The sequence below is a fragment of the Myripristis murdjan genome, chromosome 4, assembly GCF_902150065.1.
Source record: "Myripristis murdjan chromosome 4, fMyrMur1.1, whole genome shotgun sequence".
In the NCBI taxonomy this organism is placed as follows: Eukaryota; Metazoa; Chordata; class Actinopteri; order Holocentriformes; family Holocentridae; genus Myripristis; species Myripristis murdjan.
This window is the reverse complement of record NC_043983.1, coordinates 19,998,739-20,019,015: the sequence shown is the minus strand read 5'-3', so window position 1 is coordinate 20,019,015 and position 20,277 is coordinate 19,998,739. Positions and strand designations below refer to the sequence as shown.

Below are 20,277 nucleotides of genomic sequence, written 5' to 3'. Positions count from 1 at the left end.
CTTTCATGTCTAGCTTCACAAACCTGTAAGTGGGAACTTCCAAATCATCTGATGAGGACAGGAATGCAGTATTAAGAAAGCAGGGGTTCTCATTCACAAGAGAATAATGTCCTTGTATCTTACTGATAATACTGTATCTTTTCAAATATTGTGATGGAAGCAAAACTCCCCTATGATTACGCTGATTCTGAAAATATTCTGTCTGCAGTTTGTCTTCAGCAATGTGTAGACCATATGTGTTCACCATTGGACCAAAAGGAAGGATGCTGTCATGTAAGGGCTGTTCAAATTTTCTGACCATATGCTTTATGAGGACAAGGATAACTGATAATTTCATCACTGGACAATGGGTATGTGTTAGTAGATATAGTTGTGGAAAGGGGAGATGGAGGGCGTAATGTGGAAAATATGTGGAAAATGTATTTGGGTTGACTGTCCACTCATTAATAATGATTGTGTTTGGATAAATAGTGCCCTACTTTCAGAATCTGTGGCTCTAAATATTCCCAATAGGCTGCTTCCCTCATGTATTGATTGATTGGTATAGTGCTTAAAGGTCATAGTCATAAAACATGAGGATGTAATTAACACACTGCTGTCTGTGATTTTTAACCAGTAGTTAATGTAGTGTATGTTGAATTGCTAAGTTGTAGCTGGCTTCTCAGTATATTGGTTAGATTTGTAAAATCTTATGTTGAGGTTTGAGTTTTTAAGATTAGATTATGTAACTATAGAACAAATGTTAGTATTTCTGATGGGACAGAGCCCTTCGCCAGTCTGCCAGACCATAGCCACAGTCTGCGATCCTCATATAATGTCTGTTAAATCAGGGAATAAATGGACCATTGTGTCTCTTTTTTCCTTTGAAATGCTCTGGTCCTTTTCCATGTGTCCAACACACTATACAACTTAGATCCCATTTGGAGTCATGTGCAGACAGGACAGATGTAATGATTTGTCTCCTTATGGTTACTTTACTCAGCTTTTAAACGATAATTAATTTGGCTGAGGGGATACAATGAGTGTTTTTAGCAGCCTTTAACCTGAATCAAAAAGGCTTGGCCTTGATATGACTAAAAGCTGAGGGCCTAATGGTGGATGTTACGCCAGCAGCTTCAATTAAATGTGTCTTTTCAGGATTGTCACCAAAATGTTTGCAATTGCTTTCAGTTACCTACACCTCAAGGACTGACCACCACATCAAATTCCTGTCTAATAGCCTGGGTTATCAGTTTCCATTCCAAAATAACAAAAGAAATCCTTCACTGAATGGCAACAGGTTAGCTCTCAAAGGCTGTCGTTACCTTGGGAGTTGGGTCTATTCATATTTCCTCTAAGATTGAAAACATGTGTTTTGGTTTGCCACAATATTTGTCTGAATGTGTGCTTTTCTATAGTAAAAAGGTTCTAATAAGTTCATCGATTAATTTTTTCCTGCACTTTGTACTGGTCCAAACATAGAAGAAAATTGATGTTTTGCAGTACCAAAGCAAATGCAATTGCATATATTTAGAATATAATACATTGGTTTTATTTGATGGGATTGAATTTCTAGATTATAAATTGAATAGATTTATTTAGCTATGACTAGTTTAGGTTAATGGTAAAGATTGGCATGCATCCCACAATATCATTTAATAGGCCAGACTCTTTTTTTAAAAGGAACCAGTTGACTTGCGTGGTACCAGTATGATGATTCATTGCATGCCTCCCCTAATAAGTAGTCAAGACTGGTATTTATATTTAACTGCCTGTAATGTTTGATCAGGTTAGATCAGGTTAGACACCGTACTGTGCTTTCATTAAATTTGTTTGTCATTCAAAAACTAATTTTCATTTGGCTTCACCACTGTTCCACCTCAAGAAGGAAAAAAAAAATCAGCACAAAAAATAATTACAACCAAATAGCCAAAGGTTTCCCTCTAAATTAATCAGAGCGACTAAAATAAAAGGAGGCAAAAGTTCAAGATCTGAATGCAATGAATTGTATCACTTGCCCACAACCTACTGACATAGCTTACTTGTGGAGGAGCAAGCCGAGACAGAAAGGGCTGAGTAATGAAGATGGATGCATTTTGTTATCAGGCAGCCACTTACTGGGGCCTGATGTAACCTTAAACATTGCGGATAGCTCAGTTGCACAAAGAATCTAATTAATGAATAGCAGCCATGAAAGAGGACAAGGCAAGTGTGCATTTGCAGATGAATTCCAGACGCTAATCAAACGCTGTTCAAATGCCTTGGTTTGTCTTCAGAACTAGACGATATTTGGCCGGGTTTTTAGGCAGTCGTTTTTATGTAGGCTTGTTCTTCCATTCGAATAAATGCATGTCTGCCTACTTCGATCAGTGCGTGTGGTGTGGGTGTTGTATATGTGAGTGTCTTCTGTCTATATACGCTCTGGTGAGGTGTGAAATGTTTGTGAAAGTTTGCGAAATGCCGTGCTTGAGGTAAAAATGGGAGTGCATACAGGACAGGTGTGAGGCTGCATTACTCTGTTTGTTCTAACAATAGGGGCATTGTTTACTCCCCAACGAAGTATGAGACTACAATTACTTGGATATCCATGTATAGAAATCATGTCCTGCTCTACTTTTCCTCCCCAGTAATAGTGTATAATGACAGTTCCAGATCTCATGGCACTGTTATACCCATCTTGTCTGTGTAATGTCTGAATTGAGCTGCTTGAGGTTAGACATGTTAGCAGTGTGATCATGTCTATTCAGGCTTTGAGGAGAAGTCATATGAGGGTTGCTTGTTTTGTTTCTCTCACCCAGTACCAGCTCCAGAAGAACTCTCCATGGCGGTCGGTGAGCTACCAGTGGCAGACATGGCTTGTTCTGATCACTGTGGCTGTTTTACTGGGATTGGTGCCTTATGTTGTTCACTGCATGATGACCGCCTTCAACAACCCTCCTCCTCCCAGCACCTTTAAAGTGGCAGCTGCTGGTTTCGGCCTTCTCACAGAGATTCTTCTGATTAAGTGAGTATTTCTCCCCATAACATTCATGAACCCGTGTATTTGTCCTGTTTGGGCACTTGAAGAGACTTTTTACTGGTTCCATTCATGTCTTATATGTGTTTTCACCCATGTGTGCAAAATACAAATAGTACTTGGATGTATTTGCATGAGATCTAAAACTATAAATGTGAGTATTCAACTCATGCAAATAATCATCTCTGAAAACGTGTTATTGCCCCCGCCCCCTCTCTTGTTCGCTCTCAGTGTTCTTTCCCATTTCGATATCTCTAATTGGAATAATGCCTACGGTACAGTAAACCATTAGTAAATGAACAGCCTGTTTTTATTAACATCTAACTTGTAAATAATGCATTAGATTCCTGGCATAAACATTATCAATTCTATGGTCGGGGAGTGACATATGGTATGCAGAGTGAATACAGTAATAAGATTATAAAAAATAGGTTATTGTAATCCGTTGCAATTACCTAAAACACACTAACTCCCTTGGATTGCAGATATGTTTTAGTAAAATTGGATTACTTAGAATTCTGTTTTGAAGCATTTTTTGCTTGTGAAATTATGGAAAATAACATTTTAAACTTAAAATGGTAATAGCATTTTTAAAAAGTGAAAATTCATTCATAACATCAGATGATGCCACTCAGTTTGAGCAATCCAGTGGATTGTGGATTATATTACTGATTATAATTTTAAGAACAGAATCACTGTGATGGATTACATTTTGAAAGTCACCTTACTGACTGTAATCAACTGTATGCTGCTATTAAAACAAGCTGCCTTCCAAGTAATTCAAACAAATTCATTGGAAAGCATGATGTTAGTGGCAAAAGTGATGCAATCCTCCAATTATCCCAAACTGCTGCCAGTGCCAGCAGCAGAATCGAGAGTAGGTGCCCTACATCTATCTTTTCTTACTCGTTTTAACTGAAATGAGAGGGCTGTTTGTAATCAACTCAACAAGACTCGTAACTTTTCCCATTAACTGCTTTTGCAAGGAATGTGGCTAGTGAACTGGTAATTAATAATATGGTTGCACTGGTAATGTGCTTCTGCATCATTATGTTGTTTAAGCCCTTATGCACGCTAGTAATGAGCTTTAATTTTATGACAGGAAATTGGTTTGTTTACAACGCATTCAACAGTTTTAGAGAAAAAGTACATTATGGCAATACTTTGCTTCAGGTATTTGCTCATTGTTTGAGCTGAAAGAGGTTCAAATATGTTTCTGTGATAATATAGTTTTAGAAAAGGTAGCATACTGTTGAAATAGTCAAGTTTCGGTTGGTGTGTCCTTTTTTTCTCCAGTATCTCTGTTCATTTGAAGCCTCAAAGCCCCAGTTTTGATAGATACAATGGAGCCATCCTTCATGTTAAGAAGGTTATATGAAACACTAATTAAAATGACATAAATCTAACTAGTTACACTGGAGTTACCGAACTCGACTAAGCAGTTTTGCTGTATCTCATGTTTATATTACCGCCGCCTAGTACAATAAGTAGGTTGGTGGGTACCGTTATTGGGATTGGTGGGCCTCACTGACCCATGCCCCATGGTGCTTGTACTGCCTGGAATGTGCCAGCCTCATGCTGCCCAATGTCAGGGTGCATCTCAGTCAGTCTTGGCCCCTAGGGGTGCAAGCCCTCATAAGGAGCAACCCGTTGTCTCTCACTGGCTTTCCAGAATGCATGGCACTGTAATCTTCACAATAGTGCTTTGAGACAGAGATTTACAAAAAAGCAAACAGAGTGACCTTTTTACTGTTATTGTGTTTGCGTCACATTGTGTGCTTATTTGTTATTTTACGCTGACTCTTAAAGAAATGGGAACAAGTGGAAACGCCAGTCTAATGCCAGGGTAGCTAAAGCATGTTGTTACCCTGCCAGTGATTGGGCAAGGCAGATGTCCAGTGTTGTAAGCAGTAAGACAGTCTTTGTCTCTGTCATCACTTTTTTCTTCACGCTATTGTCAGTTGCCATGGCTTGAACACTTCTGAGACGAGTTTAGTTTGCTTTGAATTAGTCATGTTTAGTTCATGAAAAGTGGTCAATACAAGAGTCCCTTTTAAAGCTCTGGATAAATTTGATGTTTTTATGTCGTTTTAAAAGTATCTTCCAACCATAAAGAGAATTTAATCTGCTTGTTACACAAGGCAGTGCTGGTCTTATATATGGTATGACTCAAACATATTCTCTTTTGTCTCATAACTAGCATTGTTCATCCTGTGCCTTGTCTTCCTATTCAGTTAAAAAGAAAAGTGATCCACCGTCTTGTTAAATAGACATTGTGTCATTAGATTCTCAAGTACATTTATTTATATAGCTGATAATCACATGCATGTCATACGACTTCACAGAGAATGAGCCAACATTGATCTAAATAATCAGCAGCCAACTGCAGAACAGAATGACAGCGGAAGGAGGAAAAAGAATTGGCAATTTGTAAGTTGCTCTGAATAAGAGAAGCAGCTCAAATGCCCAAATCTAATGTAAAAGGAGCCATGCTGGAGAGTCTTAGATCAGGGCTCAACACTGTATGATTTGTTCTTCGTCAGAGCCTACTGACAAACTTCTCTAAATTACACCCGCTCTCGTTTTCCATTCCAGCCGATGGTGCACTGGCTTTAGTTCAATGTTGGGGAAAAGGGCATTTTGATCAGGAGCTTCCAAAATAATCTTCCTCTCCGCAGCGCCCTCCTCCTACTGCTGCAGCTCTGTTATTGGGCACATTCATAAAGTCACATGACATTTGTTAGGCTTGAACTCCCTTTCAGAATGCTGTCACACAATATGCGCCCTCTCCTTCCTCTGCTGTCATGGCAAGAGTTGCAGCACTGAGACAGTGCCCTGACCATGCAGCTCTGCACTGTGAATTTTTATATGCCATTGCCTGGAGGTTAGAAACTCTCATTATGCCGTGTTAGATTTATTAAAATAGATTATGGAAATGTTAATTAAGTCATTAATTACATTATTTAAGCAGCATTGACAGATAAGGGAGTGTGTGCGAGAGTGTGTGTGTGTGTGTGTGTGTGTAGGGGGGTGTCGAGCTCCCTGGGTGGTTTAAAAGGATGTGATTGGTGACAAGGGACACTGTGGAGATCGCGTCTAACTGCTAGCACTGACATGATACAAAGTGGCCTACGCTGCTCTCTCACCTCACGCTACTGTCTACAGCAGTTTGCAGAGCTGCCTGAGGATGAGTAGCTCATCGCCCTTTTGCCAGATATAAGTGTACACAAGGGTATAAATGTCCTTTTATGAAGTAACATATCTTAGCTGCTCCATAGCACTATACAAATTACTTAAAAGAGATTTGGGACGGGGAGAGCACAGGATTGGCTTTGCAGTGAGTGCCAAGAGCACACTCTAGTTTCTGCATGCTACTTAAAATCTTTCCTTGTGTGAGCATTTTTTTGGGAAGCATTTGCCTTGACATTTGAGCAAAGGCCTCAAACCATATTTCCCAGCTGTTACAAAGGAAAATACAAGGGGACAATTGTAAGATGAATTACCCAGGAGTTGATACTATGGACTCTCTTATCTGTTGACAGTTTAGTTACCATGAAGCACAAGAAATGTGTTTTCCAATTCTCAGAGAATTGAGCTTTTCTTTGTCCCATCAAACCTATATTAAGGGAAGGAAAATTGCTCTGATCACACTTGATAAGAACAAATGATAGATGTAGTAAACAAGGAAAATGCTTCAATTGTGATCTGAAACATTGATTTGCCTCAGCAGCCAATTACTACACAGACCAAGGTTATGCATTCAATCAATCTGCTGGGCTAGTGATTTTTGGTTTCTGTCCAGTATTATACACCTTGCAACAAACAATATCTAACAATGTTGAAGTGTCAAATGCACAATTAACTATTGAATTCAATTTTATCATAAATGGCGTTGATAGCCCAGCTGCATACAATCAGTTAAAGTATTTGCATGACAGGTGGAAAAAAAAAAAAATACCATCTGTCTTGATTCCCCAGCTCCTCCCTCAGGTTGCCAGGCAGCTCTGAATGCTGTATGTCTTGATATTAAGTGCCTTTTGATTGTAGAGAATGATATGAAGACGACATTTGGCTGTCCAACCACATCTGTGTTAAATTGTCTTGATGAGTTCTTAAATCAGTCACTTAAACCTGGGGACAGCTAACATTGCATTTCCATAAATGAATGCACCAACATGGAGTATCAGAGGATCTCTATGTGCTCTCCAAGACAAAAACATATGATTCCTCAAACCAATCCTTCAGTTTAATTTAATATTATAGCTTAATGGATATACAAAACTTTAAAATCCAACAAATATTTCTATTTCATTTTAAAATTTCACAAATGGAGTAGTCAGTATCATTAACCACCAATTTAAAAAAATAATGATAATAATAAGGAATTAAAATTAAACAGTTATAAAAAAATATATATAGATATATCTATTTTTGCTTATGAATGTAAAGACAAAATGTGTTTTATTTAAATTTGATATAGTAAACATGTGGAAACAAAAACAATTTACTTAAATATTTAGTAATAAAAGAGCATGCAAAATTATACTTGTCTGCTGTAACTTAGCCTGTATGAATCAATGCAACAATAGAGATGACCCCAAAAAAATCGATGAAAATGAGATGAAAAGTACAGGAAATAGCTTTAATTTATTTAATACATTGACTATCAATTATCAGTTGTCATTAATATTAATATATTGAATTCTTGATGATAATGACTAATTTACTGATTAGTCATTATCATCCCTAATGCAGACTGGCTCGATATTTTTTTAATTTATATTGTTTTTTTATCCAGATATACAGTATGACTAGATGAAAGTTATAAGAAATAATTGTAAACTTTTGGCCTGTAACGAAACCATGAATTCATTCATTCAATTTTGCGACATTGTTGTCAGCTGGTCAAACACTTAGATAGATTGAAAGAATTTTATCTGCATTTTAAGACTGTGAACATTTTGTAAATACTGCAAAACACTTCTCACTTAGATATTATTCTGAGGCCTAGCTGGATCCGTCCTGAAAACGGGCACATGGTCACATCTTATCTGAAGGCCAAGAACACCTAACAGTACCCCGGATCCCAGAGCGGTTTCCCACATACACTAAACACTCATTTAATTGGAAGAGGATGACTCAATAATGAGCTTATGGAATTATACCAATAAAGTTATTTGGGTTGAGCCACAGTGTTCCGCTATAATTGGTCTTGCTTGAGAGAAATATCTGAGATGAAGCATTTAGTCTCTGTATTTCTTTCCCTCTCTGTTCTTGCTTTCCTGGTGTTTTCTCAGGTGTCTCTCACACTACCTCAGCACTCGTTACCGACAAGCTGAGCAGAGCTCCTTCACAGTGCAGGCCAGGGGCTTTGAAGAGGACAGGATGAGCCTGGGCCACTGGGACCAGTCTGAAGCTGCTTCAGCGGTGGCAGGTCACGCTTCATCAGTGGCCTCACCCAGTCAAGTGGAGGAAAGGAAAGTGGATGTGGTCAAGAGTGGATGTCTAAGCTTTTTTCCAAACCTCTGAAAGGAGTGTATGGAATACAGCGCGAAAAGTAAATCCTCCGGGTTTAAGATGTGTTTAACAGCCATTCAAGATGTATCAGTTTATCAGTGGATTCACTGAAGAAGCTGATGTGATATTTTTTGAAGTCTTACACTTTAAAACCTTTTTTTGTCAAGGTGTCATATATTCTTGTTTTCCACTATGCCCAGTTTTTGCACTCTTGCTTTATTCAGTGGATGTACTCTCACATAATGCAAGCTGATGATGAGGGAGCGGATACACACAGTTTGCATGACTGTGTTTAGGCCGAGAAGGAGAAAAAAAAAGAAAGGAAAAAAAAACAAAACAAAACAGAAATTGTGCTCTTTCCTTAATGATGCCCACACAGAGACAATGGGGCGCCGCTCTGATTAGTGTCACCTGTCCTTGTGCATCTCATCAGCTCCATTATGGCTCCATCTCCCATGCTTCTCCTGCTAATTGAATAGCCTGTGAAGTGGTGACGACGACGGGGGCGAGAGCAATGTCTGTCCCACTGCTGCTTCAGAAATAGCTCTGAAGCTTCAAAGTGAGGCACAACTATTAAAAATATTAGATATAATAATCATAGTTATTTTTTGTCAAAAATGATTGTACAAATAGAAGAAAGTGTCGTAAGTGTTATATCAGTATTATGTCAGACTGTTGAATGATGTTATATTAAACCACTTTTCCAATGAACAGTTAGCTTGTCAAAATAGTTGGAAGTGAAAACAAATAAAAAGACAGGCCACCATCTGTTTATCACACCGAGTGAGCCTAAGCTGATCTAACTGCGTGCAGGTAAAGTAAAATAAATGAGATATTATTCAGATGTGCGCCGGAAAACCGTGCAATAATAATAGTCTTTTATTTTGACTGCAAAAACACTGTCAGCTGTGATACAGGGCTGTAATGTTGGTGCCTCTCCTACCCAGCAAGAGCCTCATTGTTATCTGCATGTGCCCGAGGCGCAGCTAATGTAAAAAGATCCTGCTCACTCCGCTCTGCTTTGCTAGGAATCAGCTTATCCTGCTCAGTCCCTCTCTGTTTCACCTCTCGGTCACAGCCAAGTGATTCTCAGCTGTGCGCCACCTTAGCACGGGCCTTTCCACAGGCTGAGAGGAGGGGACAGTGGAGGAGAGGTACAGCCGTCCGCGGTGTCTCACACTGCTGAATCTGGTAAATGCCACAACAACAGGACTGCAGAGAGGCTGCCCATTGTCCCCATGCCTGTATGGTTCCAGGGCTTAATACTTGCGTGCGGGGCCAGATGGACACTTTCATGAGTGTATGAGTGTGGATTATTCTGCGGGCTACATCTGGGGCTCCACATGGTACAGCAGACTGTGGTAAGAGAGGCAGGTGGGCACATGGGGAGGGCACCCCTCCTGTGGGTACGCTTGCATCTATACCCATCAACGGGGCATCAGTGCAAATGGCAGACCAAAAGGTTACAAGGCTATCCTGCAAGACAAACGCCTCTCTGGAATCAAATGAACAGCCTGCCTTCTCCTGTCTCATACTTTCTGTGCGACAGCAACAACACAATTCTCCAAGAAGTCTTCTTTTTTAATTTGGAGAGGGAGGTATGTTTTCAGTCAGTGTTCACCAGTGGGTCTGACAAGACGATGCTAAATAAGACATCGTCGCTAGCAGATAGTGTAAGGTATGACTGTATGTCACATAAGCAGTTTTCTTGATCCTCCTCTTCCTCAGTCACACTAAACATCTAATCTTTGTACTTACAAATATATAAACTCTGGCTTCTGATCATGTTCGTAAAGTAATTATCTTTTTTTCAATTTTTTTATAGTTTTTTTAGAGAGCACCTTGTGACTTGAACCCTCACAATGGGCGAGAAAAAACTCACTAATAACCCAGCCATAATAGTGGAAAAAGGAAGAAATCTTGCATGCTCCAAGGCCAGGCAGGAGCGCAATAGGTGCTGGCCAAGTGGACGAAATTATCAAATTAAATTAGACAATTAGACCAAATCAGAAAAACTGTTATCATTGCCATAGCCCATTCTGTTACAGTAAGCAACAGTATTAATCTGAGTCAGACCTACCTCTACGGAGGTTTGGTTCAAGGTTTATTTGGTTAAATTCAGATCAGGCTAAATAAAGGCCTTTTTAAAGACATGTGGTCTGCAGTCAAGCTTAGAAAAAAACCAAAGATTATGTGTATCTATGCAACCAGCCCACTCGGTTATTTTTCATTCTTTCTGAAGATATGAAAAGCAAGAGAAGATGTCCTTTCAGCCACTAAAATAAAATCTATGGATGACAGTTTCATTTAAATTACCATATATTACATAAATTTATTGTGGGATTAGTGACAAGCACGTCACCACGATATGACACTGATTTTAAGTTACAGTCAAGTGCACTGGCTTTAGAAATTGTCAGTGAAAGCAATAATTACAGATATTGTATCTCCAATATGAATTTATAAATTGAACCATATTGATGGATATTAAAAAAAAAAAAAAAAAAAACATATCATCTCCAAATTAAGATGGTGTGTATTTTGTTTTGAAAATGATCACAATACTGAAAAAAATGCAAAGTTATTCATGCTATGAACTCATGAAAGCTTGAATTAGAGCCAAGATCTGTGTTTAATCAGAGCTCATTAGATGAGTCCACCCCATTATGAATGGCCAGATCCATCAGGAGAGATAAAGCTCATTCTCTCTGCTGACTGTGATCCAGGTGAACACACCCGCAGCGCTCAAACCACACGTGAACAAGATATTTGCTTTGAAGCACCAACACAGATTTGAATCAGTGAGCCAGAGTGCCAAATGTCCTAGGTTGTGAGTGACATGGGATCTGCTTTAGAGTTGGCTACCTGTTGAGGAGGATTAAACAAAATACAGATGGTGTTTACATATTAAATCAAGAAAGGCAGCCTCTGCTCTGGTGGGAGCAAAAACAATGCCTCCCAATCGAGGTCATATTTAAAAGTAGGAAAAAATATTAGCCGATTAAACATGGCAATCTCTGACGATGTGGATTGAGTGCCATATGTCAATACTATAGCATATTCCACAGTATGTAAAAGATCAGGAGCTGAAATCTTGTAGTGACTTGTAAACCTCTAGGGTACTAATCAAGAGTTTCCTTTTCTCCATGTGGCCAGATATTTGTTCTTATCTACATGAAAGCAGAGTCACTCGCTACAGATAGGAAGTCATGAATGATTTTTTTTCCTGACCGGTGATAGAATCACACATGACCATGAGATCACTTCTGAAGGACGAAGGCTGCTGTGTGCCCCGCGACGTACTCTAGCCGTAGACATGGGCACAAAAGTAGCTGTACTGTCTGATACCCTACTGTTTGAGCTGAATAAATTAAATGAATTACCAGCTGCCTTGTGTATGCTCCCAGGATGCAGGGTGGCATGCGCAGGCCATTACAACAATGATAAGGATATCTGCATGGCCTTGTGTTAAAGGAATTACACATAGCATCCACAGCCTTTAAGAGAGTGTGACAGTTTTGCGCACACTGGCAAGTTAGTGTGACATGAAAATGTGTGCGGCTGCAGAACGGCTCAGCTGCTCTGCCTGAGTTTGGAAACTGAATTGCTTGAAAGTAAAAAAAAAAAAAAAGAAAGAAAGAAAGAAAAGAAAAAAAGACAAGAAAAAGAAATCAAATATGAATATAGTGTTATTGTGATGTAAATAGACACAGTATTGTGCTTAAACAATGTATTAATATGTCCCCTTTGAGAAGATAACATCACAAGATGGACAATAACAGAAAATGATGTCCTCGGAGGTTATTTAAAGCGTTATGACATCAAATCCTGACATTGCAAGAAGTGCTTACTGCCTGTCCAACTGGTTTTGTCTCCTGCTTTGAAAAAAAAAAGGCAGATGAGGGTTAGAATGTCACTTTTGAACCACAGAGACTATATGGGAGAGAAACATTTACATAATAGTATGTATATTGTATTCCGCTCCTTTGTTATGTTACGAATGTAAACTGAATTTGTGTTTCTTTTTTTTTTTTTTAACGCCTGGAGACGGGGACAAGTGCTGTAGCTTAAACACAAGACACGTGGCAAGGTGTCCGATAACTTTGTCTTCTACCTGTAATCTGATACTGCACAGAAAGGAGGGATCTGCCTCAGTTGCTGGGGTGATTTATGATTGAGGACATGTTAATAAAAATATCAAAACAATCTGAGCTCTGGTGGGGAAGATACCGGTCCACTACGTACATCATGCTCGACAGGCCTGCGCAAGGAATCGCCTTCTCTGTGATATTATGCTCGTACGGGTGCCCCATTGCCCTATTCTCGAATAGAATATGCAGCTGTTGTTTGTTTTTTTGGCGGGTTGGTGGGGGTAGCACTTTCCACACAAGGTGACATTTGCCTAATCACGTGATATCCTGCGTGCACCTCCGCGCCTGATAGGTGAATGTGAACCACCTTTGATTTTGTGAAACCCTGAAATCTTGGCCCAACAGCTGGGGAGAAGGCTTAAGGGTTTTCCTCACTTAAGCACCTGAGGCTAAATCTCAGTGTGGGCGATATGAACGTATCAAGTCATCTGAAGGATTGTTGTTAAATGTCATTTTAATTTTGGGCATCAGGGCGTACCTGCCCTTTTAAGAAAGCACAGGAGATAGTCAATGTGTGCTCCCCATGTGCTATCTTATTATACTCAATGGCATAGGAACGATGAACACGCCACTGCTCTCTGAATCAACTCCTCTGCAAAATGTTTTTTCTCACCAATACAAGACTGAAAATGTGAGTGACACTTTAAGATGCATTCCAAAGGGATTCACTGACTGGCAGGGATGACTGGATGTAAAGATATGGTACATTGTTCTTTTCAGGTACACACAGACTTAGACTTATTTTCCTCATGCCTTTGATGGATTTACGTTGAGTATGGGAGTGGACAGAGAGTAAGTTATGTGCCCAAAGCTGCTGCAGGGTTGTAGCTTGTAATACTCATTTAATTCCACTTCCAGTGTGACTATTCCTGAAATCGTAATGATTTTCTGTCCAGATGTCTTGCCTGAACACATAAACATCTCTAAGTACTCTGTCACAGGAAAATGCTCAGATATACAAAGTCCAGTCAAAACACGTTCGTTATTGGCATTGACAGTGAGCACAGTGCACTGATGCTCCTGTCGCTCCATGTTACAGTGACGCAGTATTGAATCTGTACAGATTTTTGATGAGTTTTGTGAAAAATCCTGTATATCTTAGGGGGCTTCTCTGAAAGACAATTTGTAATGATCTCTGTTTATTTGCAGTAAAAGGAAATGAAGCATATTGCTGTAATGGTTTGCTTGTTGTCAAGTGTCTTTTAATAGACGTAAAAGTATGTACAGTGTTTATTCCAATGACTTCTCAGTGCAATTTTAGTTTTTTTCTGTAGTAAAAGGGAAGGTATTGGTCACTTTTGAAGAAAAAAAAAATAAAGCGTTTAACAGTGTTTTGAAATATGTGTGCTGTTTTCTTACACAAACAGCGCGAGTGCTCTGAAACACCTTTCACAAATTCAGAATTCTTAAAACCAGAAACACATCTATTTAAATGTCTATGTAGTGTATAGTGTTGCCATGGATTTATTATTATTATTTTTTTATTTATTAATTTGTCTTTCCCCCCTGGACAGCCACTAAGTGGAGACTGATTCAGATGTCAAAGTACATCCCCAGAAGTAAAGCAGCTGAAGACGTTTGCCACCAGGGCGGAGTTTTGTTGAGCAGAGGTTTGGCACGGAGAGGCACTTGGCTTGGTTATGAACGCAAAGCCTTTCAACCTGAGGCCAAACCCTGAAAACACAGATACAGAAGTGGGGACGATCAGATGTATTAAGGTTAGATGCATTATTTAATATTACATATACTGTATTAAACATACACAATTTATGTACAGCCAAAACACCATTTGTTTGTGCAGCCCATACAAGATCAGCAAGAGCATTATTAGGCTGCATTCACACCAGTCAGTGGGAAACATACAGAGGACAGCTGCTCTGGAAGAGGTGCCTTATGCCATCTCACAAAACTTCCTAGTAAAGTTGTGAACAGTACTCATGACATGAGCAGCTTTTTTGTGCGCTGACCAATCACAGGCTTCCAAGGGTTTTCAACTGAAACGAACCAGCTGGAAAGTCAGCAGTTTGAATGGCCTAATTACTACAATTTCCCTACCTTTTACACTGTAACAAACTTGCAAATTTGCAAATCATGCGGGTGTAATAAAAATCCATCGGTTTTCAAATCTGAATTCTGGGTTGAAACACCCACCTTATAATGTTCTAATTCTGTGGCTAACAACGTCGACGCCAGACTAGGAGAAATGTGAAGTCTATACATTATGCAGATATGCCAAACATGCAAAAAAAAAAAAAAAAAAAAAAAAAAACTGGTACACTTCATTAACAACACCGTGGTAATACAGTTCACCTTCAGATCCCATGCAAGAGTTTTGAGCACTACCTCTTGTTTTTTCAAACAAGTGTTTCAAACGTCTTCCAACTGTCCAACAAAATGTTCTTTGAGGACCAATTTCATTCAGCATGATCCATTGCATCCTGACACTGGCAAAGTTGGAGTTGTATAAATGTCAGGAGAGATGTGTCCTCCTTTTGTTCGCTGCCGAATTTGCCAGGAGCTCATTTCCTTTAGGAATGCATTAACAAAGCAGTTAATTCTATCATTAATTAAAAGGAATCACAATTCAGTGAACACTTCAAATTAATCTACTGAGATTTGCTCTCGCACAATGCTCACGTTCTATTTTCTTTGTCTAATCAAAGAAATTGCGGCTAGAGAGGCATGTTTTATGTCATTTATGTCAATCTGGGCCTGTGTAGCTCAGTTGGTAGAGCATGGCATCAGCACAGCCAGAGTTAGTGGTTTGATTCCAGCTGGGGCCATTCATGCTAAAAATGAATATAGTCATATTACCAACAGTGTGCTAAGACAGGGGTGCTTTGGATAAAAACATCAAGCAAGCAGCATTATGTGTATGACGGCCTTGGATATTCACCAGGAGACCTCATACATGTACCGTATAAAAACACATTGACATTATGCTAACTGTTGTGTAAGTGTAATTCACTGAATGTGATTCTGTTTCATAACTCACAGCAATGCTTCTGTGCTCACACTTGAATTGATTTTACATACAAATCTAATTCAAAAAGGGAACGTTTTCCCCTATACCCAAATGCAGTTCAGTATAATATTGTGTCGTTAAATAGTCTTGTAAGACCGGCGAAAATTTTTGATCTGGCCACTGGCCTCCTTGAGCTGTTTATCTCCTCAGTCGGTGAAGTTGCGTTATAAATACCCTGCACTTGGCATCTCTACAGTATGGAGCTATTGGAGGGTGATAAGGTGCTAATTAGCAACTGTTAGCAGAAATAACAAACTACATCCACAGAATGAAACACATCTTGCTGTTGCCACCCAATGTTCCAAGGATGATCCTTTCTGCACTACTTCCAGACACCAAGACTTGAGAGATGTCCCTTATTAACACTGTGTACAAGAAACTCTCTTTTTTTTTCCTCCCAGGCAAGCTAGGTCTGACAAATTACGGCTGTGGAGTCATTAGATTAAGATAAGAACTTATCTTTTACTTTGAGACAGACTTTTATCTATTGTATTTTCCTTCTCTCCCATCTCTTTCGTTCTCTCTCCCCATTCACCGTGAGATTGTTAAAGTAATTGGGACGATATGTGACCAGAAAGGCCAGATAGGATTTTAACCCTGTCATGGATTAACCTTTCATGTCTAAGGCAGGTCACAAAGGTGCAGCCGGGAGACAGGTTAAGACTCATTTAAGGGACTCTTGATGTACTATTGTTCAGAAACCAGCTTGTTTTTCTGCAGGTACATTTGCAAAAAGGTCTAGAAATGTCTTCCGTGCGCTGTCAGTGGTTATTAAAGCATAAAGTATATTTATAGGGTCAGCAAGCAAGACTGGTGTGGTTTCTTCATCGCCGACTACATCATTTATAAACGTTCAACCAGGTTTCATCACGATTCCTCAAAGCCTGGGCAAAAAAAAAACCTTGTATAATAATCAATGGCAAGATAATTAGGAGCGTAATGACATTACTGCCATTAGCATGAGTTTCTCTACTGAAAGATCAATGAAGAAAAACTAAAACCAGAGGCGTTTATGTTTTTTATTTATCACCATAAATTAGGAAACCTTTTTCTCAAACCTGAACATGGATTTGACCAATTTTCTGTGATATTGGCATCTAAGGGAAGAATCAGCCTCACAGCGTCATGATTAGACAAGGACATTGAGATTTATTATTCCTCAGACCATAACGTATTAATAACACTTGAACATGAAATAAATGAGGAACACCCTCAGAGCGTTTTCAGTGATCCCCGTGTTTATAATCCTTTGTCTTAAAGGTCATCGCAGCACCTTGTTGATGTCTGGGCATTTTCTTTGTAGCACTAATTGCGCGCTCATTCTTGACCATTTCGTCTGACAACTCGGCAGTAGAACGAAGAATTCACCACCGTATACTGTATGCCGCTTGTTTACTTTGATCACGATAACAAGGCCAAGTCTAACATAACAAAGGCTGGGCTTGCGTGGAAAACATATTTTCCTTTTTTAATGGTGTTTAAATGTGGAGGCTAGAGGAGAGATCGCTTGAAAAATGCAACTAAGGGATCAGATTCTGTGCTATCCAAATGGCAAGGGTTGCTGTTGGGTATGATGATGTTCCTTTGATGTGAGCCATAACTAGCTTTAAGCTCAGCTCTAGTGCATCATCGCTGCGCCCTGACTGATGTGAGTATTCCATTTAGATGAGGGCCACTTTGTCGCTTGAGCCAACTGTACCTTTAATTTGAAATTCTCTAATGTCTCACACGGGATAACATTAAAGGCCAGTATCATTAGTGTATTGTAGTGTTTGCCCACAACTCTGTGAGCTGGACTGTCATCTTTTGGAATGCTGTCATATTCATCAGTGCCCCGCATAATGGAATGAGAAACTATTTACATATCGGATCAAAATTGCCAGAGGAGAGCATTAATTATTGAAAAACTGACAAAATCAAAAGACCAGCTTTTTCCACTTCATAGTTTGTTGTCTGCACAGACTGAAAGCCACTTTATGCCCAGTAAACATAATTATCTCAATTTTAAAGACATTGCAGACTTTTTTTTTCTTTTTTTCTTTTTTTTTTTTTTTAGGAGAACATGGTCTTACACAAAGGCAAGAGCATCCTCTGTCACAATGGCAAAATGAACATTTGCCCTTTATGTTGAACATCCCCAACAGGCTGTAACAAGCCTCTGAGACAGGAAGTGCTGCAGCGTCTGGAGAGCATTACTACCTACAGTAAACATTTCCGAGCCCTGTTTGTGTGTCAGACCGCTGATGTAGCTGGCAGTCTGACTCTCAGTGAACAAATTCTCTCCTACAATAGAAAGTTTGAACAGCTATCATTGAGCTGAGACCTGTACAGTGAACTGAGTTAATTACTGAAAATAAAGCAGTGTGCTGACAAAGAAATTCACAGATCAAGGGCTATTATTCTACGCATTCATCCCAGGTAGTGCATTTTTTTCACTGGTAGACAGCTCTACATGATGTTATTAACAACAGTATCTGTTAAGATAAATGTATTCAAGACAGCCTTGAATGATGTTCGCCCTCTTTTGTGATGAGACGCACGATACATCCTCTTCAGTTTTGCATTGTAATATCTAGATTAAGAGATAAGTGTCTGAATGTTATCTATGCAAAATTAAAACACAGCTACATTTTCACTCTGGCCTAAACAAAGGGAGTTCACTGCAGTAATACATTTTACCCCCAAAAGTATCATAAACACCGCCTGTCTGGTTGAAATGGCATTGCACACTAGGATTTAACTTTATTTTTTGCCAGTTTCCCCATGGAGGGTAATTAAAATTTCTTTCTAATATTATTTTCCTAGCCATAATCCTGAAATCAGTTGGTATAGAAAATAAGAGATGTGAGCTGTTTTTCCATTATTTATTGTGTCCAATGCGACACATTAAGGTTGTGTAAAACATATGTAAAAGCACTTAAACTGTGGTACAGTCATGTTACTGCAAACTTGTAAGATATCTCAGACCAATGCAGACCGCTATTTAAACAGACCCATAATGGTCGATAATGAAGTTTGTTTTACAGCACTGCCCCAGTATATAAATTAAATGCACAGGCAATAGGGACAATAAGGATGTACTTAGAAAATGCATGCAGATACATTTTACTGCATTTTCCCCTGCCACAGTGTCATCCCCTGAAGCTGCCAAGAGAGTGTAGGGGGGTGAATTCATGAGGGTCTTCTGTAATAGGCTGGCACGTACACAGGCACAGCCTGTGGAACCTTACACACTGGTGAAGCTGGTCTTGGCATTGCTTTTGGCAGCTATGTGGTTATGTGCTCTTGCACTACACATTCTTTCAGAAAAAAGAAAGTTTTAACTAGCTGGTCTTACCACTCCTTTATAAATGAGGGAGCCCTTGGCATAAATAGATCTACATGTTCATTTGGTATATTAAGAGAGGCACACAGTTAAAGAGTGTTCATTACAATTGTAAATTTCTGCCCTAGGGCCTTAGCCCAGCGCTAGATTACATGAGGTCTATGCTCACGGACAGCGCCTGGCATCTGATTGAGGGTCCAGTGCAGCTAATTAATTTCATTAGAAAGTGAAGTCATCTTCTAGCAGGAATTAATATTTGGAGCGTCATGTTGCTAATTTATTTCCAGATTTAATTAGCTCAGAGAAGAAATGTTGCTTGGGCAAGAGGACTTTTTAATTATCAGCTTGGATAAATTTGAAAATGTTGATGCCTAAGGGTTGAGTTAATTAAAACCTGCATTATTTTAACTTTAATTAGCTCCCATCTTTGTTTTTCTTCACCATATGGCCATGTCCTGTAGTCAAATTTAGTTAATTAAGCTAATTAAGCTAATCATTTTAATTACTCAAGACAATGTGATTGGATAGAGGATGACTACAAGTTTATAGCCAAGTACTTGTTTTTCATTAAGTTGAAGGGACAGAGTTATTTCTGATTGCAGTTGGCAAGCATAGCAGAGTAGTTTGGGAATGTGACAGCCTCTGAGATATTAAGGCTGAAGTCTAATTGCATTCCTTGATAATAAAAAAAAATCTTGTCACCAGCACAACTCTTTTAGAGGAGAAATGGTTTACTACAACATCTTTAAGCATTCGACTAGTTCTAGCTCATATGCTGATGTGGGCCCTGTGTGCTCCATCAGATTAAATGATGTCTTTGCTTACTCAAGTTTAAAGAGGTTGAACGTCAGAATCTGTGTTGTTCTCCCTATCTGGAGGATGTGGCAGATGCAATAACGGACAACACTGTTTGTAGATAAAGTAACTCTTGGTAGGACAAACAGGCTGTGGATTTAATACCTACTGACATGTATACAGCACAACATCTGATACTTTTACATCTGGCTTGTTTCTTTTGACCAGGACAGGCTATGAAATTGAATTGTAATTGGGTAATGGGCCTGAATGTGTAGTTGCTGGTGGGATGAGGATGCTGCCCTTCCCCTTCTTGACCCCAGAGTGTGGGATGGCCAGGGTGTGGGTCTATGTGAGCTGCTAGCAGCTGTGCGTCAGTCTGGACACAAGCTGGGCCCATCCAGAAGCCAGGCCTAGCTGACAGATGCAGTGGCTAAACCCAATAATGAAATAATACTGGGAGACATCA

The 20,277-nt window shown here is 39.4% G+C and overlaps 1 protein-coding gene across 1 annotated transcript in view; it reads left to right on the top strand.

The window, feature by feature from the left end:
- LOC115358303 (uncharacterized) overlaps positions 1 to 12,168 on the top strand; it is a 55,687-nt gene extending 43,519 nt beyond the window's left edge. Inside the window, exons 4-5 of the mRNA XM_030050216.1 lie at positions 2,778 to 2,983; positions 8,293 to 12,168. Coding sequence (XP_029906076.1) covers positions 2,778 to 2,983; positions 8,293 to 8,524 — 438 coding nt within the window. The 3' untranslated portion in view covers positions 8,525 to 12,168. The remainder of the gene's footprint in view (positions 1 to 2,777; positions 2,984 to 8,292) is intronic.
- The last annotated feature ends 8,109 nt before the right edge of the window (positions 12,169 to 20,277 follow it).